Source organism: Herpailurus yagouaroundi, unplaced genomic scaffold, assembly GCF_014898765.1.
Source record: "Herpailurus yagouaroundi ecotype Mexico unplaced genomic scaffold, PumYag 189, whole genome shotgun sequence".
NCBI classification, from domain to species: domain Eukaryota; kingdom Metazoa; phylum Chordata; class Mammalia; order Carnivora; family Felidae; genus Herpailurus; species Herpailurus yagouaroundi.
Genome location: NW_024412420.1, coordinates 18,205,849 through 18,233,800, shown reverse-complemented (window position 1 = coordinate 18,233,800; position 27,952 = coordinate 18,205,849). Strand labels below are relative to the sequence as shown.

The following is a 27,952-nucleotide window of genomic DNA, read 5'->3' as shown; positions in this document are numbered from 1 at the left end:
CCGCGTGGTATGCTGGGAGTTGTAGTTCGATGTAGGCGTAGGGTTTCGGGATGAGGCGCCAAAATCCAAGGTTTGACCTCAGCTTGCCCTTGCTAGTGCCTGGACCACAGGTGAGCCGTTATTGGTTGCCGTTAAGGACCGTTATCATTCCCGGGTAAGTAGTAAGGACTGAGCCCTGTGGGTGCTACCCACCGGGAACCTGAATGCGTCAGGCCTTCTTGGAGAGCCTTTGCTTTAAGAAGCCAGGTTGGCTCCTGGCTGCCTTTCTTCACTCTTGACTCTGGGCGTCCCCTGGTCGTTGGTGGTTCAAGGCCCCTTGAGAAGTGGTGGATTGTGGTATGCGGAACACTGATCCTGAGTCAGGAAACCTGACTGCTCCGTCAAGCTTTGCCGCCTCTTGGCCTCCAGGTACTGGTCTCCACGAAGCTTACACTGTAGCCCTTTCATTCTCCACCTCTACTCTCTAATGAGCCTTTACATGCCAGAGTCTGTATTTAAGGCTTTTCGTACATCTCATGTAATCCTGTCATCAAGCCTAGAATGTGCATTGTATTATTATCTCCCTTTGGCACAGAGGAAGAAATGTAGCCCAGATTGGTTGGTAAATGGTAAACAATCCCATAGCAAATAAGTGGCAAAATCAGTATACAGATTTGGATCTGTCTGCCCTTAGGCCCTCTGAATTCTTTACCACTGCAAAAGTCCCATTGTCTGATACAGTTATTAGAAAGTAGTTGTAAAATTTGGGGACGCCTGGGTGGCTCAGTCGGTTGAGCGACTGAGTTCGAGCCTCGTGTCCGGCTCTGTGCTGAAAGCTCGAGCTCGGAGCCTGGAGCCTGCTTCCGATTCTGTGTCTCCCTCTCTCTGCCCCTCCCCCGCTCATGCTCTCTCTCTGTCTCAGAAATAAATAAACATTAAAAAAAAGAAAGAAAGAAAGTAGTTGTAACATCTTAATCTATTTTTAGCATTGACTGAACTGAATGCTTCAATCCCTTGGGTCTCACCCCTGTGATTGAGTAATTGCACCTGAACCTTGAGGCCAACGCCCAAAGATAGGGTTCCCATTTCTAGAGATCACCCGTGCAGGTTGGATTGTGGGTTGTAGGGGAAGGGGAAGGGTTCTTATCATCAGAGGGTTCCATGACCAAAAAAAAAAAAAAAAAAAAAAATGACCTTTGCCTTTGGGAAACTCTTCAACATGGAAAGAGGGATGAAGTGGGAAGAAACACTTCCCATCTGACTCAGGGAAACCAGACAAAAGAGAGATAAATATTGTCAGTTCTTCATTTTTCTCAGTGGCAAGAGCAGAAGTGAATATGATCCAAAACAACAGATAATCTCCTCATTTATATCTGACTTTAGAAGGGAAAGACACCCGCTCAGACCGAGAGTTGTCACCCACACTCATCTCTCCAGGACCAAGACTGCTGTCAATATGATGTCTTGTACGCAGCTGCAGGCCAGAGGAGGAGGTCAAAGATAATAATAACGAAGCCTTACATGTGTTAGATGGACTTAACGTCTAAGTGTTTCACCTATTTTAACTCATGTGATCTTGTAAAGTAGGTAGGGAAGGGGACTTTAAGAAAATTGGGCTTGCCAAAAAAATATATATATGTGTGTGTGTGCGTGTGTGTGTGTGTGTATGTATATCACATCACAGTGAGACCTAGTGGCAGAAACAGAACCCAAATCTAGTATTCTAATTCCCAATCCTGTATTTTTTCTCACAGATATGCAGAGGTTGAACGAAAGCTAATAAAACATGACCAAGGAAGAGTGATTATAGGGTCCACTGTGGACCCTGCCATTCTTATAGTTCAGAGCTTAAGAAAGACACTGCCTTATATTTTACTGCAAACTGAGCAGATTTTGTTCGGTGGAGAGCTTTCCTGGGAGGTAGACAGGCAGTGGGATTGTCCACGCTCAGAATGCAAATACCAGTCCAAAGTTCTGGAATCCAGCACCTCTGAGAATTTCAGAATTTGAGAGCACCTGAAATGCATTTATTTCCTCTCTCTCAGGATCTTTAGTTAGAGTCCTGACTTAGATTTTGTAGGGTCCATTATTTCTCCATAATAAAATTTAAATGTTACGTTTTTGAAAAGAAATTGAGGGGCGCCTGGGTGGCTCAGTTGGTCAAGCGTCTGACTTCAGCTCAGGTCATGATCTCGTGGTTTGTGAGTTCCAGCCCCGCGTCGGGCTCCGTGCTGACAGCTTAGAGCCTAGAGCCTGCTTCGGATTCTGTGTCTCCGTTGCTCTCTGCCCCTACCCGGCTCGCCCGCACGCTCTCTCTCACTCTCTCTCAAAAATAAACATTAAAAAAAATTTTTAATAAAAAAAGGAAATTGAGTGCATGTGATACTTTTTAAAAATGACCACTTAAAACTGAATATTGCCACGTGATTTTTTTAGTCACATTGGAACAGAATGATCACTAAGAGCAGTGCAGGGTGGAGTGTCCTAAATTGGGTCTGTGGGTCATTTCTTGGGCTTCCAAGAGGTCTCCTATTTGTTCCTCTCCACTGCCCCGTAACAGAGAGCCTTCCACTTTCAGACAACTCTCATTGGTGGAAACTTGGCCAAGTTCTGCCGTATGAAATTATGTGGAAGCATGCAATCCTGTGTCCCTCTAGATAATTTTGTTACATATTCTCCAATTAATGCCTGGTTCCCTAAAATTCTTTTTTCCAAGGTAAACATTCCCGGCTCCCTGAGTGCCTCATCAGATTAAAATAGCAGGCTTCTCCCATCTAGCTGTGCTGGCTCTTCCTATCCTCCCCATTCGGGCAGAAGCATTATACAAAGGCAGCGGGGTGCAGCAGGGCCCAAAGGGTGGCCGAAGAATGTGCCTATGAAATGCCACAAATTCTGGAATTTACTCCTACTGTGAATACCCCCGTTATCCCTTCACAGTTATTACTGGAGACCATAGAATATAGTGATTAAGAGAACAGGCTTCAGACTCCCTGGGCTCTAAATCCTGGTGCTACTTCTGCCTAATGAGTGACTTTAGGTAAGTCACTTACAACCTCCCTGAGTCTCAGTGTCCTTACCTATAAAATGAGACAATGCTGAGAAAACACTAAAGCGTCTAAGACAGTCAATACCTAATAAATGATTTCCCTTCCCGGGAAGTCAGCATGTCCTGTGATAACCAATTTTCTCATGATGTCCGTCACAGATCGAGGCCCTTGCTGTGCTCCCAGCCTACCAGAGATCCGTTTCTTCTAATGGGCCTAGGAGAGCCTGAGCCAGGTTGTGGTTCCTTTATTCAACACCGCAGAGCGCTCACCACCTGTGAGTTCCATGGCAGGAACTAGAGAGTCAGGGATAGAACAACACAGTCCCTCTCCTGGGTTCACTCTACAAGTTGGCAGCTATTACAGACTGACAGTTGTGGCTCAGTGTAAGACAGTGGGAACACCAGATGTAGCAGGAGCCTGGAGGGACCCTTAACCTGGGGAAAGGGGTTCTGGACCCAAAAGACCACTGAGCTGAGTTTTCAAAGGAGACACAGATAAACGGGAAGGGCAGGGGCAGAGGGAGTCCAGCTGCCTGAGACCGGGATGCTTCTGAGGCACTGCAGCAAGAATGCTATGAGCATTTTGGAGGTTGCGACTGGAGAGGCAGTCAGGAGGTAGAAACAGGAAGGGACATGGATGCCATACTGAGGGGGTTGGGCTTTATCCTGAAGACTTTAGGAAGCTGCTGAAAGATTTTTTTTAATGTTTATTCATTTTTGAGAGAAGGGGCAGGGGCAGAGAGAGAGGGGACAGAGGCTCCGAAGCAGCCTCTGTACTGACAGTAGTGAGCCCAATGCAGGGCTCAAACTCAGGAACCGTGAGATTGTGACCTGAGCTAAAGTCAGATGCTCAACTGACTGAGCCACCCAGGCGCCTCACTGCTAAAAGATTTTAAGCTGGGGAGAGAGAGAGGATCGAACTTTTATTGGAGAAAGATCATACTAGGCAGCAGCCTGGCTGTCCTAGGGAAGGGAGTGCTTCTCCTCTGAAGAACAGAGCTGGTGGGCTCAGTCACGAATAAGGTCTTTAGTAGCTTCCCGGCTCCTCTGGAGCTCACTTTTAGGAAGGGTACCCTTCCTTCCTATGACAGCCCCTGACACATGGGCCTGGAACACAGTGGGTCCAGCCTTCCGTGGCTTAAATCTGTGGGACTTAAGAGTAGCAGTCATTCCTTGCCCAGAAGACACTTAGAGTGAGATTGGGAAAAGCAGGTGCAATTTGAAAACAAAATAACAAGGCCTGACTGGGTATGATTAAATGAGTTAGATAAGTTAACTGAAGTTTGGGGTGGGGCAGGGGTGCAGGTCTCTGGAGTAGCATTGTTAGAAAAGGCTTCCTGGAGAAGGCAGACTTTGAGCTTGGCCTTGGAGGCAACCTGAGTGCTGGATCCTCCATTATAATTTCTGGGGGCTGTGTGGATCCACCCTTGAGCTGGAATCACAGCTGCAGTTTTACTTCTGTTTGTGTGGTTATACAGTTTGCAACCATTTCCCCGTGGTTCCTCCTGGAACAGGACACTGTTCCACGAAGGGAGAGAGTGCATTGGATTTTCCTCACCTCTATATCCCTTGGGCCAGCACGGAGTAGGCCCTCAATTAATATTTGTTGCATTACTTAATATATGAGTGGTGACAAGGAAGGGATAAGAGCTTCAGGTGTGGAAACATTACAAGTAAAGGGCAGAGAACAGGAACACACAGTATGGTGACCTATTGTGTTCGGATGGTGCTTTATTGCTCACAGAATGTGCTAGCACACTGTTTCCTTTGATCCCTATCATCAACGGTCTTGTTTGATGCTGTGCAATGAGCAGGGCAATTGTTATTCCAGTTTTACAATGAGAGAACAAGAAGTTCAAGGATTTGTCCAAAGTTTCACTGCTACTTAGTAGGAATTCAGACTTGCATCTGGTGTTTTAACATGAAGTCTGGTGCAATAACTAAATCACTTTCCTCCTGGGTTTTTCTCAATGGAGAACATACAGTAGGACATATGTCGAGAGGGGGTCCCCAGGGGCCAGGTCACAGAAGGCCTTAAGTTTCAGGCTAAGAAGTTTGGACTTTATCTTGCAGCTGGTGACAACCTATGAGAGTTTTTTTTTTTAAGCTGTTTAATAAAGAATAAATATTAATGGTATTTGTAAGGTATGGTATAAATTTAATTGCATATTAATATTTATTTAAAATAAACATACAGAAAGTAGTTTAATTTCAAGAACCAAGAGTCAAAGACCCAGGAGTCAAAGGAGTCATCTCTCTTGGACTCAGAGGGTTGTTCATCAAACAACTTGAAGTGGTACTATATTCCATGCATCATGCTTAATGCCAAGGACACAGAGGTGACGGAGATACAGGTCATTGTCAGGATGAAGTGAGACCGTGTAAGCAGCTAGAGCCACTTTATTATTGCCATCCTGAATAAAGGAGGATATGTGCTTGAGCTGAAAAAAAATCGTTGATGGCATCACCTCCCAACAGCCAAGGTGGAGCTTCAGTTTCAAGATTGTGCCCGAGTTGAAGCCTCTGCAGCATCCTTCAACTTTTCCTGTGGGATCATCTCTGCAGAGATGAAGAGCAGAGATGAAGCTACTATTGGCCCATTGAACCACAAGGATGCCTACTTAAAAGACAAGCCCCTGGCCTGTATGCCAATAGATCACAATACTGTAAGGCAGTATCTGGGAAAAGCAGGATCATCTATAAGGGGTTCCTAGCAACATGCTCCAGGAAGAACTTGATAAATTTGAAAGAGTGAAGGCATAGTCCTATCCCTATCATTGCCATGGCAGCCATGATTAATGATGGGAGTCTGTGTAGTCCTTGGATGTGTCGGGAGTAGGGGAAAAGTTGAGAACCACAAAGCCAGGGTATCTGTAAATTGTTTGGTTCGGGAAGGGAACAGGGCCATTAGATCTGGCCCTATGGAATAGGAATTAGAATTGTTCTGCCTGACCCCATGGATTAGAACAAGGGGAGATATTGTATTACCTAAGGAAAAACTTTTAGTGTCAGGACTGGACTTCAAAGACATCATGAAGTTACCTTGAAAGACAGTTCCCTGACACTGGACATGGCTAAGTATAGACCCCAGAGATGATGTGGAGGAGATTTCAAACGCTGGATTGGTGTTTGAACCAAATGGGCTCTTTGATCTTGAGATACAATCCTATTTATTAGGTGATGGTGACATTAGGGAGAAGGGTGTCAGAGACTGGAGTAGTCATAGAAAAATGTTCAATTACTTCATTCTTCAATGTGTCAGATTCCTACTGTGTTGGGCACGGTTCTAGGCGCTTGGGGATATTTATTGGTGGTGGAAATAGACAAGATTCCTACTTTAAAGGAAGCAGAGAGTAGAGGTACAGTTTAGAGAGAGGGAAAGGAAGCAGGGTAATTAAGGACCCACCGATATGTGAGGCACCATTAGATGTTTTTATGTATTTCCAATGCTTTCAACAAGTATAGCAGCGATCATACTTTAGTCGAATGACTTGCGAAGCTTGTTTGTACAGAATGAGCTCTGCAACCAACTGACACTGTAAGAAAGCAAATGGATTAACCTATAAAAATCAGTTTCCTCTTGTGTGAAATGGGGATGGTGACAGTACCCACCTCAAGGATTGTGAAAATTCAACGCGCTAAGGCCTATAGAGGGCTCTTAAGGAGGCTGAAGTTTGGAGGTGCTCAGTTAACTGCCGCAGCCATTGCCAGCGGTTGCGCAGCTAGTGATTGCCATGGCCTGACTTTGGAACTAGTACTTTCGGGGTTGTTTTCCTCGGCTTGGGAGGACTCTGGCTCCGACGGAACAGTAACCCTAAGGTTCCCACCCGGCCCAGCACTCCCGGACTGTGCGACTTCCCCGCCTACCCCTCTCCAGACCCGCCCACCCCCTTCCGCCGGCCGGACGTCCGGTCCACGTGCGCGCCCTCCCGAGGCCCCGCCTGCCCGCCGGGAGCCACCCAGTAAGCCCCTCTGAGATTGGGCGAGCGACGGCGGCCCAGGCCGGGTCAGAGGCCTCGGGTACGTAGCGCGCCGCGCGGGGTGGGGTGGAAACGGCCGTGCCCCGGGGAGTGGGTGGGCGGGACGGTGGCGCCCCGGGGCTGGTTTGTTCTTTCCGGCTCAGAGAGCTGAGTCCACCCCCGAGATTTGTCCCGGCGCCGGGCCTGGCTCTCGGCGCTCAGAAGCACCGCCCCAGGCTCCCCGGGCGTGCTGCGCGATGGGGCAGACAGTACGCGCCCCCCCCCCCCCCCCCCCAAACCTTGGCGACAGTTTGTTGAGCACGTACTGTGTAGCAGCCCCTGGGTCAAGCACTTCTGCATCCATGACTCGTTGCCTTGGCAACAACCGGACTAAACAGGGTGCTGTTTACATCTGTGGCGATGAAGAAAGGTTTACAACTAAAATTGTGGCAGAGATTGTGGTTTCAAACGCAGGTTCAGTCCAAAGTCATTACACTTCAGAACTTGTGGTCCAGCCTCTGCCCCTTCCAGTTATGTGAACTCGAGTAGCGTTCCGACTGCCAGTTTGCTCATCTGGGAGCGGGCGGAATGAAAGTGCTTTGCTGGGTAGCTGCTGTTTTGCTGAGTGATCACCACCACTTTCCTTTTCCGCGGGAGGCTGGACTGGGTATAAAGTTTTAGGGAAGATTCCCCTCACCCGCACACCAGGCCTGGGTGGCATGGTGGCTTCCCACTCATTCACTTGTAAAGAGGGTGGCCTGGCTTCCTGTTTTTCTTTCTACGCCTAGTTCCCAGTGGAGACCTTTGTCATTGAGTTAGCTTATGAAGTTTTCTTCCTCTCTTAGTTATGGGAAAATTATCACCCGAATGAATCTTGACATTAAGTCCTAATTTTAAAGATGAGGAAAAATAGAAGCCTTGAATACGGGTTTTCAGCGTCTTCCTTCCTTCTTTCCTCCTTCCCTTTCCTTCCTTCCTTCCTTCCTTCCTTCCTTCCTTCCTTCCTTCCTTCCTTCCTTCCTTCCTTCTTCCTCCCTCCCTCCCTCCCTCCCTTCCTTCCTTCCTTCCTTTGTTGAGGGGTGGTGATGGCTGATTTTACCTAAATAAATCAGATGGATTTGGCTGGGTGCAGACCTAGGTCTTGGGAAAGGCAAAATGCTAGAACTCTGGCTGATGAATACAAAGCAGACTGGCTGGTTGGGGTGGTTTTCTTTGAGCAGGGCCCTAAGTTCCCACCGGATTCTCTTATGTCTTGTGCAAGGTCTGAACCTGTCCTCCTGGGTAATATGTTTAAAGGGTTCAGATCCTTTCTTGGTGCCTTGCCTTAGGAGAAAAGATTAAGGTTGATAACTGAAGGCAGGCAAGCAGTGAACTTTTGTTTTGTTTTGGAAACTACCCACTGGCACATTTTCAGATAACTAAAAATTTTCTCTGAAAGTTTCAGTAGTTGCAAAGGATATGATTTCTGGTTAATTGTAAATATTGACACTTTAAAAATAAAACTGTTACACCAGGCATTTAAACCTGTGCAGTGGAATCTCTCTTTTTTTTTTTTTTTTCCCAACGTTCATTTATTTTTGGGACAGAGAGAGACAGAGCATGAACGGGCGAGGGGCAGAGAGAGAGGGAGACACAGAATCGGAAACAGGCTCCAGGCTCTGAGCCATCAGCCCAGAGCCCGACGCGGGGCTCGAACTCACGGACCGCGAGATCGTGACCTGGCTGAAGTCGGACGCTTAACCGACTGCGCCACCCAGGCGCCCCTGGAATCTCAATACCATAGTGATTTGATTTCCCTTATCCTCTGGGGGAAAAAAAAATATACAAACCAGTTTTTATTTAACCTTTGAAATTTTACATTGTTATTTTTTTTCCTTGAACTTATATTTCACCTAATTTCCTCCACAGAATTTTTTTCTCGTATGATAGATTTTGAAAGCCTTTGGTTTGTCGTCCTACATCTCTGCAACAAACAACAAAAAATATTTAAAACAGTTTTGAAAATTGTCCTGTGATCATAATATTAAACAATTTCTTTTGACTTGAGTTTTTATAGTTGTAAAATACACAGTCGATCAAAACTGGTTTTGATCAATTGTCAAAAACCTAAGTTTTATTTGAAATGCTTCTCTTAATAAGCTGAGTAGAACTTTGTAAAGTTCATGTGTGCATCCATGTATATTTGCTAGAATGAGCAGAGATTTTATTCATGGCCGTAAGCACTGAAGAAGTCTGTTCATGTAAATAAATATGCAGGACTTGAAGGCATTTTAATTCTTTGAACACCCTCTGAGTTATAGGCCAAAATATCACAGTGAGCTGTCATTGAAATCAGTTATTAATGACCTGTCGGCAGATAGTTCTTTTAGGTCCTCCTTTAACTCTATTGAAGGCAAAGATTTGGAAACCACCTGACTCAGCAGGAAGATTTATGTTGTGACTATGGGCAGGCACATATCCGCGTGAATACTGATGTTTCAAAGTGCTCCTGGATGGTGCCAGGGTAATTTTGCACTAGGGATAGTGCACCTTTGCAAGATTTGGCATGGGTGACTAGTTGTGCCTTTCTTTGAAACCTAGGAGATGGGGGAGGGTGAAAGGGGGACCTGGGAAGGGAGAGGATGAAGACATTCCAGAGCTGGTCTGCTTCCAGAGGAAGAGGCAGGGGGCATTCAGGTGGAAATTTATTCCTCCTAAACTGTGCCTTTGTGCCCCTTGGAAGAGCTTCATGCATGCCTCAGGGGTTGTCATTCCCCAGTGTGAAGATCGCCTAGAACTCTGATGGGCAAATTTCTAACTTCTTTTTAACTTCCATTTCTTCCCCTTTAGAACGGGAAAGAACCAGAGAACCTACGGGTTGTTGTGTTGATCCGACAAGATGAGGGATGTCCCTGGCACGTAGATGGTGCTCAAATGGTGGGCAGCTACTCTTATACTCTACTTCCTGCCTGCTGGAAACCTCGCCTTCCTATGTACTCTCTGCCTCAGTTTCCTCATCTGTGAGCTCAAGAAATTGTTAGCCCAGAAATGTAGGAGTGGGAAGTGATGTGGAAAAGATTTTGTGATTCCCATAGTAGGCTTTCTGAAACAGGTATGCTCTTACTTTAAAATAGTTAATGTTGAGTTCCTGCTCACCTATGAGCTGGACATTTTCCTGCTGTGCTTTATGTGTTCATTCAACAGATACTTTTTGAGGGTCTTCTACTTGTCAGGCCCTGTTTTCAGCACCTTGGATACAGTAGTGCCCAGATTCTGGGTAGAGGCAGATTACAATAAATGAACATGAAGATATGTAACATGTTGGGTGGTGCTAAGTTGATAGCTGCTGTGAAGAAAAGTGGAATGGTGAGGAGACTAGAGAGTGAAATGAGGGTGCTATTCAGGACAGTCTCTGATAGGGTGAGGAGGGAAGTAAGCCATGCAGCCCTCTGGAGGAAGAGCTTTCCATCTGGAGGGAACAATATGTCCAAGGGCCCAAGGTGGGAGTGTGCTCGACATAGTCAAGGAACAGCAAGGTGGCCAGTGTGTCTGGAGGGCTGAGATCAAGAGGGGAGTGGTAGGACATGTCGGGAGAGATGCCCATGGCCATCCAGAAGCCCATGTAGAACCCTATGAAGACTTGGCTGGTGCTCTAAGTGAGAGAGGAACCATTGGAGGGTTTTGAGCGGAGGGGTGAAATTATTGGACTTGGATTAAAAAAATTTTTTTTGATGTTTATTTATTTTTGAGAGAGAGAGCGTGAGCAGGGGAGGGACAGAGAGAGAAGGAGACACAGAATCTGAAGCAGGCTCCAGGCTCTGAGCTGTCAGCACAGACCCGACGAGGGGCTGGAACTCACAAACTACAAGATCATGACTTGAGCCAAAGTCGGACGCTTAACCGACTGAGCCACCCAGCGTCCCCGGACTTGCATTGTTAAAGATTCACACTAGATACTGTATTGTGAATAGACAACAGTTGGGGAGCAAAGGTGGCAATAAGAGAATTTCTCTGAGACTACTGCAGTAATCCAGGAGCGCAATGCCAGTGGATGGACCCTGTGGTGTCTAGCTGGGTTGTGCAGGTGCAGGGTGGGCACGGCCAGCAGGGGGCGCTAGTGAGCGGGATGAAGATTGTGAGCGAGGAGCCAGGAGGACAGGAAAATTTTTGGCCTGAGCAACCAAAAGGGTGCAGGTGGAGTTGATTGCAATGACTGATGTGTCACACACGCTGGGGAAGATGAGGTGACTGTGACATATGTTACATCATTTAATCCTGATAAAACCCATGAGTAGTCATTATTAATCACGTTTTATACGCAAGGAAGTAAGCCCACAATGCTGAAGTTGCCCGAGGCCACACAGCTAGTTAAGGGACAGGGCTGAGACCCCAGCTGAGGCCCCCATGACTCTGAAGCCCGTGAGAGTTGGTCTTCCCTGTGATCCTTTTTCTGCATAAGCACCAGCATAGTAGTCCAGTGCAAACAGTCTCCCTGCCCACACATAAAAGCTCCCTGGACTGATGGTTTGTGCTTGGAGAGTGCTTGAGAAGAGTGACCTGTTCCCTCCCCTTCCCTTGGTGTTGGCAGAGGAGAAGGGAGAGGAGGACTTACCGCCAACACCTTCTCTTGTGGCTCCCTCCAGGTAATTGGCAGCTTGGAGGAGGTAGTGACTTAATAGGCCTAGCAGACGAGAACTTGGACTCAGGTTTAAACAGCAGCCTCTCACCAATAATGAAAGATTAGGAGTGGGGAAACCATAGATAAAAATAGCACTTACTAGTTAACTGGAAAACAATATATTTTTGCAACCTCTGGTTCCATGAGAAAATAATTGGGTCCCAAGGCGGGGAATGACTCGTTTTCATGAATGATTATATTGATCATTGAAGCAAAATGGATACATCCCTTTTGGAAAGCGATTCGAAGGAGAAGTGTCTGGCAGGTCAGGCATGCCCAGTGTTAAATCCTGGGAGGCTGCAGGAGGAGGAGGAAGGGAAGCTGGAAGCTAATGAGGGAGCCAGGTCCTGGCCCCAGCACAAGCAGGTTGGGGCTGTTGATTGGGACACACAAAGAAACAGAACTTGCTTCCAACTTAAGTCCTGAGCTCTCCCAAGGGAGGAAAAAAAAGAGTGTCCATTCAAGTATCAGTTTCTTATTCTGTTTAACCCATTGGGTGTTTTGTTTATTTCCTTTTTTTTACCCCCCAGGAGGGATTTACTAGCCTCAAGCAGCATATTCTAATGGAAAAGGGAGCAGGCTGGGAGATTGATTCTAGCTTCTCCCTTGCCACTGACAGGAGAATGCAACCCCTGTATTTTTTCCACGGAACCATCCAGCCATTCATTCTATAAAGACTTTTCATACACTTTCTCATAACAAATAGGGAGCATAGGTGAGTGCTGGCACTGTTGTAAGCACTTTACATGTATGACCTCTTCTACTCTTCACAGGTACTCAGGGTGGGTGCCATTAGCTCCATTTTACAGGTGAAGAAACTGAGTCAAAGAATGGTCGAGTAACTTGAGCAGTATTACTCACCTGGTACATGATGGATAGACAGCAGACACTATGCTAGATGCCAGGGACAGAGGGGTACAAACGACATGGTGGGTGGCCTCGTGGAGCTTATTTTATCTAACACGTTGAAAACGGTCATACAAACACGATGGGTACAGGGAAGGAAAAGAATGGCGCAGAGAGAGGTCGAGGGCCTGATCTGAGTCGGCGGGTGGACAAGGCTGCTCTGAGTGGAACTGTGGTGCCCTCTCGCTGCTTTCAGGTCCTCACTTTGACCTCCGTGGTCCTGACTGAAGACAGCGACCCCTATCGCTCTGGATATGCTCCCCGCTAACCTCACCACACACATTGTGGGCGGATTATTTACACTTGCTCCTCCCGCGGTAGCGTGGAGGCTTTGCTTGGAGGGGGCAGGCACTCCACTCTTGCTTTGAGTGGTGCCTGGGGCACTACCGGTGGTGGCAGGGGCAACAGTGTTGCACATGGAGGCTGTGAGGTAAGAAAGAGACTGTGCATTCGGGGGCAGAAGGCCGGCGTGCAACAAGTTCCTTGATGGGGGGCAGAGAGGCCAAAGGGGGGCGGGCTAGGAGGCGAGGGAAGAAGGCAGTGAAGGGGTTTTGCTTGTTTGTTTATTTATTTTGAGAGAGCTAGTGAGCACGAGTTGGGGAGGGGCAGAGAGAGGGAGGGAGAGAAAATCCCAAGCAGGCTCGGCACTGTCAGCACGGAGCCCAATGTGGCGCTTCATCCCACAACCGTGAGATCATGACCTGAGCCAAAATCAAGAGCTTAACCAACTGAGCCACTCAGGCATCCCAAAGGCAGTGAAGGTTTTAAGTGACGTGATCAGAAGTCCACTTTAAGCCATGACCCTGGCTGTCTTGGGAGAAGCTAGGCAGGGGACTGGAGAGTCAAGTCAAGAGGCCACTGCAGAGGTCTGGGCACAGGGTGATGGGACTTAGGTTCATAGGGTGGGGCCAGTGGAGTCAGAAGTAGGACCAGCAACCCAGGGCCATGGGGTTTTTTGTCTAGAGGCCCATGGAGAAGCCAGTAGCCCGCTCTCATTTTTCCCTAAGAAACACTGCCAGAGAAGATTCCAAGAGAGACTTTTTTTTTTTAAAGATTTTATTTTTAACTATTCTTTATACCCAATGTAGGGCTCGAACCCACAACCCCGAGACCAAGAGTCACATGCTCCACTGACTGATCCAGCCAGGTGCCCCAAGACTATTCCTCCTTGAATGTTTTTTTCTTCGTCTTCTCTAGGCTGTTGGGGCCCAAGAGGTAAAAAATGAAAGGCAGGTTTGGGGAACCTCAATGAAAGGGACCCCTCCCCCATTTACGGAGCACAATAGAATTTGATCCTCATTTCACAGGCTGCAGACCCAGCCTCTGTGACTCAAGTCCCTACCCTTTCCTTTATACCCTGCCGTCTTTCCCCTGACAGGGAGAATGAGGGAGAAGAAAGGATTTGGTTGTGGCTCCCCTGGGGTTGGAGTCCTGCCTTGCTCATGAATTCAGGACTGGGATTACTTCCCAGAATCCAGCTTCCATGTCTCTTGTACTGGGCATTAGCTTTTCTCTGTTACCATGGGACTTGGGGTCGTCCTTCCTCTTCCAGCCAAGCCAGCTCTGGGAACAGCTTTTGGTATTGAGGAGGAGGATTCCCGGGCCACCAGCGGTCTTGTCAATCACTGGTCACCCAGGGTGAGCATCTATGGACTGCTCTGGGAAGTGCTGAACCACAGAAAGGAGGAAGAAAGCCCCAATGTGCCTCACAGCCTCCCCTGGGGCTGATGCCCTGTTAGCATCAGCCCCTTACTTACAGGTTTGGAGACAGGATAGGGCAGGGGCAGACATTTGGGGGATGAGCTATTTGTTATTTATGGAGCACTTAACCACCCTGGGCCAGGCTGATTAGAAGGCTTATTGCAGTCACACAGCTTTATGGCAGAGTGCCGAGGGGCTGGGACCCAGGCTTCTCGACTTCCAGTCTATAACCTTCCATTTAGCAGCGGTTCTGGTGCCCAGCTGGCTGGGACGCTAGGGTAGAGCCTGGGTTTCTGTCCCTTTTCTGAAGTTTCACAGGGGATTCAGATCAGGACCAGGTTTAGGAGTTGCTGTGAGGTTCTCACTGCCTGCGTGTAAATGGCAGTGGAATGAGGGGAAATAAGTGGATCCCGGAGAAGGACTTTTGAGCCAGAGCAGGAAGAGGGTCAGGAACACGGGTTAAAGAGGTGGTCACTTGTCGCTGGGTGCCTGGGGAGGAGCTACCAGACAGGTCTGGGTGAGACTCAGAGGTAGTCGAAACCTCAGCCTTCTTTTCCTCCTGGCTAAGCCTGGAGGGGTGCTCCCTGCCACACTCAGATGCACGCGCATGCACATGCACGCACCCAGGCCCAGGGGGCGTACCACACGACGACTCTGGCTCACCTGCTGGTGCTGTGTTCTTCTTGGCTGGTTTCATTTGTTACTGTCTCCCCCTCCAGTTTTCCTGAGAGGCAAGACCTAAGTTTTCCTTCGGTCACCTGAGAGGCCCCGGTGCGGAGCTGCAAAGCGCAGAGGTGCTCAGTCAGCGCTTGGTGAAGGAATGAGTTATGGAGGGGCTTACTGGACGGGAACAGCTGGTATTTGTCCGGCCCCTTTCAGCCAGGGGCCCACGGCCTCCCAGGGCATGTGCTCCTTCGTCCCCTTGGCCTTCCTGACAGAGGCCAAGCAGCTGTTGGTCTGTTTCCACAGATGGTCATCCGAGGCACAGAGAAAGGAAGAGATTCATTAGGTTGCCCCAGGAGTCTGGGACAGAGCTGAGCCTGGAATTTCCATCTGTGCTCTGGTTGCTGTCCATAAGACCTCACGCCTATCCTGCAGAGGGAGAGCACCAATACGATCATCTAGAAATCATCTTGCTTTGGTTCTGAACCGATCCGCTTAGAGCCAGATTCACTGTCCTTCTTTTGTCTAACTCTAAAGATAAATTAAACTTTCATTCCCTGAGTACGTTAAGGTAGGAATCTAGACTCAGAGGTGGGAGGCCTGAATTCCATTCAGGGCTCCATTAATAGCTGTGGCCCTGGGTAAGTCCCTTCCCCTCTCTGGTCCTTAATGAAGAGTTAGAGTCGATCCCAAGCCTGTGACACAGAACTGCCAAGGCAGCTCCATTGCTAGAGATTCTTTTTTTTTTTTTAAGTTTATTTATTTATTTTGAGAGAGAGAGAGAGAGAGAGAGAGCCTGCATGCACAAGTGGAGGAGGGGCAGAGAGGGAGGGAGAGAGAGAATCCTAAGCAGGCTCCTTGCTGTCAGCCTGGAGCCCGATGTGGGGCTCGAACGCAACGAACCGTGAGACCGTGACCGGGGCCAAAACCAAGAGTCAGACATCCAACTGCTGAGCCACCCGGGCGCCCCTCGATCGCTAGAGATTGTGATTCGGTGTGTCTCGGGAGGGGTCCTGGTCCCGTGAAAGGGCAGGAGTTGGGGTCCCATGCTCTTCGGGGCCCCTTCAGCCACGTCTGGCAAAGTTAAGATGACCAGGTGACAGTAGCTTGCTTGCAGCAATGAGGGGCCAGAGGCCAGTGGGTTTTTGGCCTTTACGCTGTCCCTCAGCCACCACCTGTCCTCAGGTCCCACTCCCATGCTTTCAGACCGGCCTTCTGCAGAGGAGAAGCAAGCTCGCGGCTTTAGGGACAACAGCACAGAGCTGGGATTACAATGATGTTGCTGGGTTTTCCATTTCACAGCTTCAGCTGAGTGAACAAAAAAAAATTTTTTTTGACAACTGAACCCTGTCCTTAAGTCTTCTTTGTGTCAGCTGGAGGGAGACCACCTGGGGGCGACGCCAGTCCCAGATTGAGGAGCGCTGCTTCGTAAACCGTTTAATAATTGAGTTAGATCTCTCCATTTGGATGACGACTCTAGTGGGTATTTTCCTCTCTCCACCCCTGGCTGCCCTGGGAGGACGAGCCTGGGCAGATTTAAACTTCTGGGCTGGTCCCCCCACCACCCACATCCGAGCAGCTGCCTCCCCCTGTCACTTGGTGTGTCCTCAGGGGAGGCAAACTCATTTCGGTATAAGCTCAAGGAAAGTGTAATTAGGACAGTAAATCTGCCGTTTTATATAAAAAAAAAAAAAAAAAACCAGCAAAACCCATGACAGATTTCAAGGTCCTAGAGAAGTGATTTGATGCTCAGGGAGGGGTGGGAGAGGCCTGGCCTTCACTTTAATATCTTCTAACCTGGGAGCAGACTCCAAGACCTGGTAACCCCGTTTATTCCCCAAAATGCAACATGACTTGAAAAAAGTCTTTTGTGAGCGGTGCCAGGGTGGAACAGCCGGTTAAGTATTCGACTTTGACTCAGGTCATGATCTCGCAGTTTGGTTGAGCCCTTGCATTTGGGCTGTCTGTTGTCAGCACAGGGCCCGCCTTGGATCTTCTGTCTCCCTCTCTCTGTCCCTCCGCAGCTCGTGCTCCCTCGCTCTCTGTCTCTCTCTCAATCTCAAAAATAAATAAACATTTACAAGAAAAAGTCTCTTGTGGGATAGTCTGAGGTTGCAAGAATGGGGACGTAACTTCATGAACGTCTCTTTTAGTCTCTGCCTCGCGGTGTGACTTCAGCGCCTGCCTCCCGTCCTCACTTCCTTTACCGGACACTTACTGCGTGAAGGGCTTTATAGGCATTTTCTCAGTCTGCAAAGAGCCTTATGAGATAGGTTCCATCACCCCCATGTTATGGACAAGAAAACTGAGGTTCCGAGAGACAGGCGACCTGTCCAGGGTTGCACAGCATTGTAAGTGGAGGAACTGGATCTGAAAAGGCCCATGCGCCTCATCTCTATGCTGCTGCTGCTCAGTCTGAGAGAGCCGCAAATTCCAATGCCAAGTTCTCTCCCGCAGCCTGTCATCCTTCCCTCACATTCCTCCTGGGCAAGATCCATACTCCTCTAAACCTCAGGCCTAATCACCACCAGCCACTGCTTCCGCTGAGCTCTCCCGTCTGGGCCACTTGTTGGTTGAAGAGGGAGGATTCTTCTGTCTAAACTAGCCACCTAGACGGTCTTAGTGTTGGTGCTGGGGGTTGGGGGGGGGGGGGGGGGGGGTGGGAGGACATTCTTCCCTGTGAGCCTCAGTGTCCCAGACTATAAAGTGGCCAGAGACAGGGGAGCTCTGTGGGCATCTGGAAAGTGCCTTGGGTTCACCACGGAGGGACAGGTGTGCCCTTCTTATGGGAAGTTCGCCTATAGCGGGTACCGCCGCCTCCAGAAAGCATTCTGCATCGCAGCACCTGACCTTGTTCTGCCTACTCGGCATTTTGATTGCTAAATTTATACCGTGTTGGTTTGCCTTGTTTATGAGTGTTTTCTAAAGACTACTGGAGGCCTGTCCTGAGAGAATTTTCCATCTTCGGATGGATCCAGAGTTCCCCAAGCTCAGAACTCCACACTCTGCGTGGGCAGGCTGCGTCTCCCTTCCCTTCCTGTGCCTCCCTCTCCCCAGGTCATTCGGGCATGACACTTATCAGGCCTGGTATCGTCCACAGGCAGGGCAGGTCGTTCTGGTGTTCCTGGGGTGGGCCATCCCAGGCAGCCAAGCGTGCCCTACTCCAGTAATTCCCCGCCTCCCGGCTCTGCATTCTCGCTGGCCTCCTCTTTCCTGGGAAGATGTTCCTGGTGGGCCTGACAGGGGGCATCGCCTCAGGCAAGAGCTCGGTGATCCAGGTGTTCCAGCAGCTGGGTTGTGCGGTGGTTGATGTTGACGTCATCGCCCGGCACGGTGAGTTGGAAGGTGGCGGGTGGGATGTGCACAGCAACTCCCCTGCGCCCCTTTCTGCCATCTTGTCTCATCTTTGTTTCACCTTTTTAGTTATTTATTTTAAAAAAAGGTTTTTTTTGTTTTGTTTTTTTTGTGTTTTTTTTTTTAATGTTTATTTTATTTTTGGGACAGAGAGAGACAGAGCATGAACGGGGGAGGGGCAGAGAGAGAGAGGGAGACACAGAATCGGAAACAGGCTCCAGGCTCCGAGCCATCAGCCCAGAGCCTGACGCGGGGCTCGAACTCCCGGACCGCGAGATCGTGACCTGGCTGAAGTCGGATGCTTAACTGACTGCGCCACCCAGGCGCCCCAAAAAAAGGTTTTTTTAATGTTTGTTTATTTTTGAGAGAGACCGAGCATGAGTGGGGGAGGGGCAGAGAGAGACAGGGGCACAGAATCTGAAGCAGGCTCCAGGCCTGCTGTCAGTACAGAGCCTGACACAGGGCTCGAACTCACCAACTGTGAGATCATGACCTGAGCTGAAGTTGGACGTTGAGCCGACTGAGCCACCCAGGCACCGCTATCTCACCTTTTTATAAGCCCTTTCAAGGCCTCGGAGGAGGGGGCAGCCTTCTCCTTCAGGCCTGGTCTGATTTCCTGCTCCCTGTCCCTCACTTCCCCTCTCCCCGCTCCATTTCCTCTCCCCTCTCCTTCACCTCACCTTGTGACCAACGTGAGGGGTTCTGTGCACTCTGCTCTCTTCCTTAACTGCTTTCTCTCCTCTCATTTTCTGTCCAACTGAAAGAGGCACCCCTGGGTTCCCCCATCATTTTGCCCCTAGTCATTCGGGGGCCTCTGGCTAGCCTGGAGGCTCTGGAGAGTGACCCAACCCCCTCCTCATGCCACAGTTGTCCAGCCAGGATACCCCGCCCACCAGCGCATCGTGGAGGCCTTTGGCACCGAGGTCTTGCTGGAGAATGGTAACATCGATCGCAAGGTCCTAGGGGACCTGATCTTCAACCAGCCCGACCGGCGGCGTCTACTCAACACCATCACCCACCCTGAGATCCGCAAGGAAATGATGAAGGAGACCTTCAAGTACTTCCTCCGAGGTAAGAGCCAGGGCCTGGGACAGGTGCGGCAGAGCCCTCTCCTTCCAGGGCCAGAGCCCTCCTCCGCTGCAGAAAGTCTGGCCAGGGACAGAGGCGCTGGCTGTCCTGGCTGCCAAGTTCACACTGTTCCTTTGCACCCCCCACGCAGAGCCCTGTGCCAACCCCCGAGGAAAGGTGCACATGTCCCTCAGCATTTAAAGAGGTTGACAATTGAATGAGAAGAGACACTTGAGGCTTTTGAGCCGCGATCCCCAGGAAGTAAGTTGATTTTTCTGGCAGGGATGGGAGTAATACCAGCTGACGAATAATGGAGTCTGGAGACTGGAGTTTAAGTCCTGGTCTCACAGCGTCTAACTGTGTGACTTTGTTGAGTGAGCCAGCCCATCCTCTCCACAGTGAGGCTAATAATGCCAACCTCGAGAAACTGTTAGGGGAACCGAGTCCACATGAGTGACTGTCGATCACCACACAGTATAACCCACGGTCAAAGTCAGATTTGGTGCTGGTCGAGCTGCCTGGGAAAGCTTACAGACTGGACACAGGGGAGGGTCCCAGATGGCCAGGGCAGGTGCTGGGTGGGGGGTTCTAAGCAGAGGATAATCCTTTGGGGCTAGGGCTCAGTGGAGAGAGTTAGCCTGACATGTGCCAGGACTGAAAGAAAGGAGAGTGAAAAGCCAGAGTCTGTGCTCAGTTGGCAAGAAACTTCTAGTAGAGGTTGTCAGCCTTTCCCAAGCTATAGCCACGGTGCCAGCCCTGTTCTATAGGACAGTGTTGGGCAGGGGTGACCTGATATCATGCAGGATGGGGTCAGTCACCAGCAGTGGAGGAGCAGAGAGCAGTGGCATGAGATCGGGCGGGAAAGTTGGCCGAGGGGCCCTGTAGATCTGCCCACCAGCCTTTGGCAGATGTGTCTGCCTGCCCGGGCATCAGAGTGGAAGGCCTGGCTGTTTGTCTCCCCATCATCAATCATGATGCAGAGATTTCCCTTCTTGGAGGGCATGGGGCAGCCTTCTAGGTTTTCTCTTGGCTTTTGCACTATGATCTTGGCCAAACGCCTTATTTTATTCTCTCACGCATCAAGTTCTTATGTAGGGTTGGGAGAGGTTCCACATTCCTCTGGCCCGTACCTCCCTTCAGAAGGAAAGAGATGACAGGCATCCATGACGTTGACCTCCCCCGCCCCCATCCCTCTTCCCCTGCTCTGGCCAGGGCAGGGATGGGCTCCAGACATTCTCCCTGCTGGACCGGCTTGCTCTGCATCTCAGCCCCTTGCCGCAGGCCCCCCTCCCTCTCTCTTCCCTCAAGGAGCGTCTCTGGACTCTTTCTGCCTTTGTCCTGCCTCTTGTGTCTGCGCCAGGACCCCTCCTGTCCCCCACCCAGGAGCGAAGCCTTCTGCCTTTCAGTCCTGCCCTTTCGCATTCGCTCCCTGGCCAGTTACAAGTACATCTGCAGGGCTTTGAGGCCACAGCGGCTCTCCCCTTCTGAAATTAAGCATCGGATAATGTCACCCGCTCCAAAGTTCCCCTGCTGTGTCATCCACCCAGCCTCCCCTCTCCCCAACCACCACCACTTAAATAAAAGCTAGAAAGCTCTTTTCAGCTCGATAAGGTGAAAAATGGGGACGACAGCTGTGGCTTCCACAGTCCCAGCTTTTCCCTGATGAGTATAACAAATACAACTGTCAAAGTTGGTATAATCAAACGTCAGATAAGATCACCAGCTGTTGGGGAGGTCTCTGTGTAGGCAGACGGATGTCTTAATAGAGTCAGGATAGTTTGCAGAGCTTATCAAGCAGGAGGGATGTGACAGCTGAATAGCCCTTTGCCGGTGAACCAAAGAGCTGGCCACGAGCTGAGCTCCCGAGAGGGGCCCGAGGAGAAAGGACAGTGGCGGGGAGAGGGGAGGTGAGGCGGAGCAGGAAAGGGAGATAAGAGGCCCAGAGAAGGTCTGGTCTTGGCTCCTGTTCTGAGCTGGGAGGGGAACGGGGGCACTGAACGGCCCCCCTTCTTCCAGGGAATGGTGGTAATAATAACCATCATTTACGGAGCACTTGGGGAACGCCTGGGTGAGGAGGCGCCAAGTGGCTTACATGCCTTCGCTCACTTGGTCCTTACCACCTTCCTGTGAGGGACGTGGCCTTCACTCACAGATGAGATTTGTGAAGGGGCCCAAAGTCACATGGGAAAGCGGGGGGCTGCAAACCCAGGCGTGTCATCAGAGCCCACTCTCCTAACCCCCTCGTTCAGCTGAAGGTTTTTCTTGGGCTTCCTGAGCAGCAGATCGTGGGGAGCAGGAAAGCCAGCAGCTTGGGTCCTCACCCCTGTTCCCTGCGTCACCCGGAGTGCCGGTTTCCCCACGACCCCCCCGAAACCGGTGTGATGTGTGTCTGGCTCTGGTTGGAAGTGTTTGTGACGGGAGGCCATCCCGGCCAGGCGGGCGTCTGTGGGCAGAGGCAGCGCCCATCCCTTTCTCTCACTGCTCCCAGTCCCCCGCCAGCGTTTTGCACATACACAGGGGACGCTGGCCCGAAGGGAACTGGGAGTGTGCAGCTCATGGTGTTTTTGTGTGGGCAGTCTGGGCACCCGCCCTCTCACTATGGGTCTTGACTGGCCTTGGCTCGTACTGGGAGGGCCAGCCAGGGCCTTTTCCCTCACTGGAGCAAGTTATGTTTTATTAGTCATAACCGCCCACCACCTCCAGACCAGCCTCTGCCATCCCTGGCTGGAGGCCGCCTCTTGTGCCAAGAAGCAGCCTCTTTCCTTTTGGGGCTACTACTGCTGCCCGCAGATGAGCCTTTTATGAAGAGTTGGTGGAGAGAGCCATGCAGGACTCTTCTTTAACAGAGAGCCGCACTTTTGTTTGTTTGTTTTTTGGGGGTTTGTTTTTTTTTTTTTTTTTTTTTTAGCAAAGATGGGTGACATAGGGCAGAAAGGGCCAGGTTCCTCCTGGAAACTCCCCAGTCTCCTCCAACTCTGGCTGTGTCATTTCCTTGCTCACAAATAACAACTCTTTAGGTTCAAGGTCAAGGCGAACTCAACCCTCTGTGCCTCCCCTGACCACCTCACCGGCTTCGTCGCCCATCGTGCAAGGCCTCTACGGCCAGAGAAGCAGAACCTCGCTGCTCCGCACGCTTTGCTGGTTCCCCCCATTCCTGGAACCCTCACCTCAGGAAACTCATGTTCAAGTATCAGAAGTCCCACCTGGTTTTCAGGACCAGTATAAACGCCATCCCTCCTGCAAGGTCTTCTCTGCTCATCTGGTCAGGAGTGACCCTGTAGCATTCTGTTATGGATGGCATCAGAACCGGCCAGCATTCAGGTTATGCCTATCCTTGCAAGGTCTCCCCTTTGCTAGAGAGCTCTCAATGGTAGGGGCCAATGGCTTCACCTCTACTCCCTAGCCTAACACAGTGTTTGTTTGCAAAATTAAACTGTGGGTTTCCTGGCTTCTCCCCAGGATATCGCTATGTGATTCTGGATATCCCCCTGCTGTTTGAGACCAAGAAGCTTCTCAAGTACATGAAGCACACAGTGGTCGTGTACTGGTGAGTGTGTGTCAGGGCCAGGCCTGACCAAGGCTGGAAAGGTGGGCCCCCGGAGTAAAGCGTGTACCTGAGAAATGGCCCACATCGCTTTGCCCTTACTCCACTGGGCGACCGGGAGGCACTGGGGTTTGGGCGATTGTGTCCAGAGACTGTAGGTACCACTTCTGTGCCTGACCCAGATATGCCCCAGGTAGGTGTGGGAAGTGAAGGCCCCCAGGTTTCCCTAGTTGCTTGGGAAGGGCTCCCCCTGCTGGCCATTGGGGGCACATGGGCCCCGATGCCCTGAGCTACCATGTTGTTAGTCACTGGATCCCTTTTCCCTCCTCTAGCATTTCTCAATTTTCAGACAGCTCCCACATTTATTACTTCACTCAATTTACCTTTCAGCATGAGGTCTCCAGAGCAGGAGTTGATGCTTCTGAGTTATAGAAGAGAAAACCTGAGGGGGAAGCTACTTGAGGGGGTGTCCAGGGTCACCCATTGGCAGCGCCTGTGAATGGACGGTTGCCGGGAGGGATCTGTCAGAGTCCAACTAAGGAAGGAGCTTTGTTCTCAGAATCCCTCAGGACACGAAGCAAACCAGAATCTAGGTTTGGCAAACAGAGCCAGATCAGACTGTCAGAGAAAATGAGTCACAGTCCCAGTGGGGTGAGAGTAGATGAGGCTGCAGGGTGTCTCTGCCTCCCAGAAGCTTCCTGGATGCCACCCACAAGTACAACAGACACAGAGGTGGGCACTTGGCTCTGTGGGTATTTTGGGCACAGGTTGGCTCTCCAGAGACTGGTACGTGGGAGGCTCCTAGCACACGGGGGGTGGGGCCCGGAGTGCTCATGCCCTAAGCATAACCCTGCCCTCCCCCGCAGCTGCCCACCGAGGCTGCCACTTAAAGCCCAGTCTGACTCTGCTGAGCCCAGTGTAGGGACTCAGGCATCCTCATAGCTCCCCCGCTGGCCCACATCTCCCCTGTAAACCTGTAGCTTCTCTGGGTTCTTTAGGCCCTGTTTGTGAAAGACTGTCAACTGAGGCCAAGTACGCTCTATGAAGACTTTGCCTTGGGGTCTTAATACAATTGGAACTTTGCACCAAGGGATCAGAAAAGGGTGGGGGAATCTTCGTGTAGAGGTGAGAACACTGGTCGTATCTGCAGTCACCAGAAGACCCACGCCTGCCCTGTCACCTGTCTCTCGCCGCACTTTCCTTCCAGCTTTGTCTGTTCACTAAGAGCAGAGAGAGCTGTGGTAGCCTGTTTTTTGTTGTTGTTGTTTTTTTAAGTTTATTTATGTTGAAAGAGAGAGGAAGTGGGGTAGAGGCAGAGGGAGAGACAGGAGAGATTCCCAAACGAGCTCTGCACTGCCAGCACAGAGCCCCATGTGGGGCTCAAACTCATGAACTGTGAGATCATGACCTGAGCTGAAATCAAGAGTCAGATGCTTAACTGACAGAGCCAACCGGGCGCCCCCAGATTCAGCCTGTTCTACAGATCCTTCAGGCCCGCTCATCAGCCAGAGGAACCTTTGCTGGAATCCCGGGTGCTGTTTGAGAGAGGCTGGAGACATGTGAATGAGTGATTATTCGCTTTTCATAAAAGAGATTTACACTTTACAAAACTAAAGATCCCCTCATGGATTCATTTAACTATCCGACTATCCCTTGTGCCTTTGAAATAATATGGGGCATTTACCAAAGTGTGATTATACTGAAACATGATTATTCACATTTTTGAGGAATTTGCCAACTGAGGAGTAAGTGTTTGGGTAAAAATCTTATTACCATAAATAGCATCATTCCTTAAACTAACCATATGGGGCTGTGTCTGAGCCCCAGGAAAGGCTGTCTGGGAGGCCTGCCTTCCCATTCCAGGAAGCCCTCTGCTCTAGGCCCACACCTTCTAAGGATGTGCCCTCACAGGTGGCCCCGAGCCCCCTTCATGCTTTCACCCAGATTTCCGCAGCCCCAGATTTGCAGTGTCCCTAAGATCCAGTCCTTGTTCTTAGCCACACAGGGGTCGGCCCCACGACCCTGAGAGGATGCTGTCCCCATAACAAAGGAAATGATGAGAAGTCCTATTTATTTTTAAGGCCAGTATAGATGCCATCTTTCTACAAGGTCTTCTCTCATTGGCCAGCCAGAAATGACTTTCTGGAGCCTTCTGTTCTGAGTGGCATTGGAATTAACTGGTGTTCAGGTTGTGTCTGTCCACGGAAGACACATCCCAGGAGGGCCTCTGGTCTAGGCCACACCTAAGTGGAGACCAAACCGTAGTGATCAAATCCTCTCATCTTACAACTGGGAGAACTCAGGCCTAGTGGCAAAGCGGAGAGACCCCAGATGGCAGAGAACAGCTGCAGCAGCCCACCCCCTCTTGTTCTCACCGAGGGGCTCGGGCAGCCATAGGGCTAGAGAGGGGTTCGAGATGACCCCACGGGATAGCCTGGTGGTTCCTGTGTAGCCAAAGGCAAGATGGGAGTTTCCCGAGGAAGGACCCAGGTGGTAATATCAGAGGGGGCGAAAGACGTACTCTTTGAATTTCCTTTGGTTGGTTTGTTTGAGATTTTATTTGATTTTAAGTAATCTATATACCCATTGCGGGGCACGAACTTACAACCTCAAGATCAAGAGTTGCATGCTGTACTGACTGAGCCAGCCAGGCGGCCCTTTTTTTCTTTCTTTCTTTCTTTTTTTTTTTTCATTTTATTTTCTTTGAATTTTTTTTTGGAGCTAGGCGACTGGCTGGTGGTTGGCTTAATGTGCGGTGCCTAGCGCTGTCCCAAGGACCAGATCCAGCTCTCAAGTCCTTGCTCTAAGGGGAAGCACCTTGGGGCTTGCCTGTCCCACTCTGTCACTGGCATCGAGCACAGCAGCCACCACCTCGGCTCTAAATATGAAGGGGTGGGGGTGGTGAAGCAAGGAGAGGGGTCTTTGCGGTGGCTCGGGAAGCTATTTGGGATGCGGCAGGCCCAAGCCCCAGGGGAACTATAGGAAGCGGTCGGCTGGCGGGCACAGGCCTTTCAGTAAAGGTCACCCATCCAGGGATCCAGGATGTAGCTGATGCCAGATGACCAGATCTTCCCGTCTTACAACTGGGAAATCTCAGGCCTAGTGGCAAGGCAGCAGGACCCCAGATGGCAGAGAACAGCTGCTGCAGCCCTTCCCCCTGCTGTTTACGCCAAGGGGCTCAGGTAGCCCGCCATGCTGCCGGGGTCCTCAGAGAGTGAGGTGAGGCGGGGGTAGCCCCCCTCCCTGACTGTGGGCCCGAAAGAGGGTTGAGGGAAGGGGCTGCCCGCCCCTGTCACTTGCCAGCGGGAGGGAGACTGGGGCCTACAATGCCTGAGCAGCCCTCCTGCCTTGTCCTTAGTGACCGGGACACACAGCTGGCGAGGCTGATGCGGCGGAACCACCTGAACCGCGAGGACGCGGAGGCCCGGATCAAGGCCCAGCTGCCCCTGAAAGACAAGGTCCGCATGGCCCACCACGTCCTAGACAACTCGGGGGAGTGGAGCGTCACCAAACGCCAGGTGATCCTCCTGCACACTGAGCTGGAGCGCTCCCTGGAGTACCTGCCACTGAGGCTGGGGGTCCTGACAGGTCTAGCCGGCATTGCGGGCCTCCTCTACCTGCTCGCCCGCTACCTCCTGCCCTCCCCCTAGCTGGGCACTCCCAGCGCAGGAGGCCCCAGGCCTTGATCTCCTCAGAGGCTGAAGCAGGTAACAACTGCATCCTGTTTCCTCCCTAGCCCCTCAGCACACACGCCCTGTGAATCTGGGCTGAGCCCTGCACTGGGCCGACCCTTCTTTGGAGTGCATCCTGTCTGAGGCAGAGAAACAGCCCTCTGTCAGTAGATACTCCTCCTCACCTTCCCTCGGGCCCCTCCCTCTGGAACCACCTATGGAATGGTATCTGTGATGGGGCGTGAAAGCGATGGTGGGAAACTGTGTCAATTTCTTGGGGGTGTGGGTGAGAAGCACTCTCTCTGTGGCCATCGGCAGTGTTTAAGCTGGGAGGTTCCCTGGGGCCTGAACCCTCTCCAAGCACATGCCCCATCATGACCGAAACCTGCCATGTGGAGCAGGGAAATAATTTTGGACCAACGGCTGCCACCTTCGGACAGGATTCTCTAGGTTGAAGCCCTGGGCCAGGATGCAGTGAGAACTCCCTCGTAGGTAATGCTGTAGCTGGGCCCCTCGGGGGATGACCCACTGCCCCACCTTGGCGTTTCTCCCGCGTTCCCCACACCTGCTCACCACCTGCCACCAGTCTGCCTTCCACTCCGTGTCCTCTTTGCCCTGAACTCTTGGTAGCCCACACGCAGCAGGCTGTTTCTTGCCCCTGTGCCTTCTCTGTGCTGTTCCCTTACCTAGAATACCTTTTGTTTCTCTGCAGTGGGTTAACTCCCAGCTCAAGCACCATCTGAAGCCCCAGGCTGGGTCAGGTGCTCTGGGATAGCCTCCTTCTCTTCCCTCCGCCGTGTTTTACTTTAATCCACAGAACTGTAATCTGCCAAAAGCTGGGTGGTCTCTCCTACTAGACTGTAAGCCACTAGAGGGTGGGGACTGTTCATCTCTGTGTTTCTGGCGCAGAACCTGACTTGCCGTGGGTGCTGAATAAAGTGTTGATCTGAAGTGCCCTGCGCTGCTGTTTTCCCTCTAGCACCGTGGACTGACAGGTTCCCGATGTGGCTGTGACCAAGGGGTTACGCTTGGTCTCCTCCCACACTGAGGCCTGGGTCCCTCACCTCTCCACCTCTCCGGTAGCCCTCTGACTTCTCGTGGGGCCCCGGGAGGACTCCATCTAGGCCCAGGCGTGCCCTGTGGGAGGTGGGTGGAGGTGCTGGGGCCGGCCTCCCACTCGCTCGCTTCATCTTCCTTCCCTGACCAATTAGACCAGCGCACACTTCAGCTCTCTCTTGCCGGAGCTGGCAGACCTGCTGAGGTGCTGATCCTGCGGCCAGCAGCCTATTAAGGCCACAAATGAGTGTGACAAATGCAAATGCTGTGGTGGCCATATTTAGTGCCCCCTTTCCCAGAGCTGCTTATACCTCGGAGGACAGCTCATTAGGTCACCACACACCCCCG

The 27,952-nt window shown here is 50.9% G+C and overlaps 1 protein-coding gene across 5 annotated transcripts; it reads left to right on the top strand.

Moving 5' to 3' along the window:
• The first annotated feature begins 4 nt into the window (after positions 1–4).
• Positions 5–27,502, top strand: DCAKD (dephospho-CoA kinase domain containing). 5 transcript variants are annotated; one of them, XM_040497833.1, is made up of 5 exons: positions 5–154; positions 18,012–18,244; positions 19,133–19,336; positions 22,793–22,880; positions 26,236–27,502. In XM_040497833.1, exons 2-5 carry the CDS (start codon positions 18,133–18,135, stop codon positions 26,525–26,527), a joined length of 696 nt encoding a protein of 231 aa, XP_040353767.1. In that variant the 5' UTR covers positions 5–154; positions 18,012–18,132; the 3' UTR covers positions 26,528–27,502. The 5 variants fall into 5 exon arrangements, with proteins under 5 accessions (XP_040353767.1, XP_040353769.1, XP_040353770.1 ...); XM_040497835.1 differs by having other exon boundaries at positions 14–110; XM_040497834.1 differs by lacking the exon at positions 5–154 and adding an exon at positions 176–408.
• Positions 27,503–27,952: the final 450 nt, after the last annotated feature.

What these genes read in the sequence shown, in the direction of transcription:
- DCAKD (XM_040497833.1), top strand. Translation starts at nt 18,133, where the DNA reads ATGTTCCTGGTGGGCCTGACAGGGGGCATCGCCTCAGGCAAGAGCTCG. An exon ending in TGACGTCATCGCCCGGCACG is followed by an intron (nt 18,245 to 19,132) that starts GTGAGTTGGAAG and finishes CTCATGCCACAG; the next exon opens with TTGTCCAGCCAGGATACCCC. An exon ending in CTTCAAGTACTTCCTCCGAG is followed by an intron (nt 19,337 to 22,792) that starts GTAAGAGCCAGG and finishes GCTTCTCCCCAG; the next exon opens with GATATCGCTATGTGATTCTG.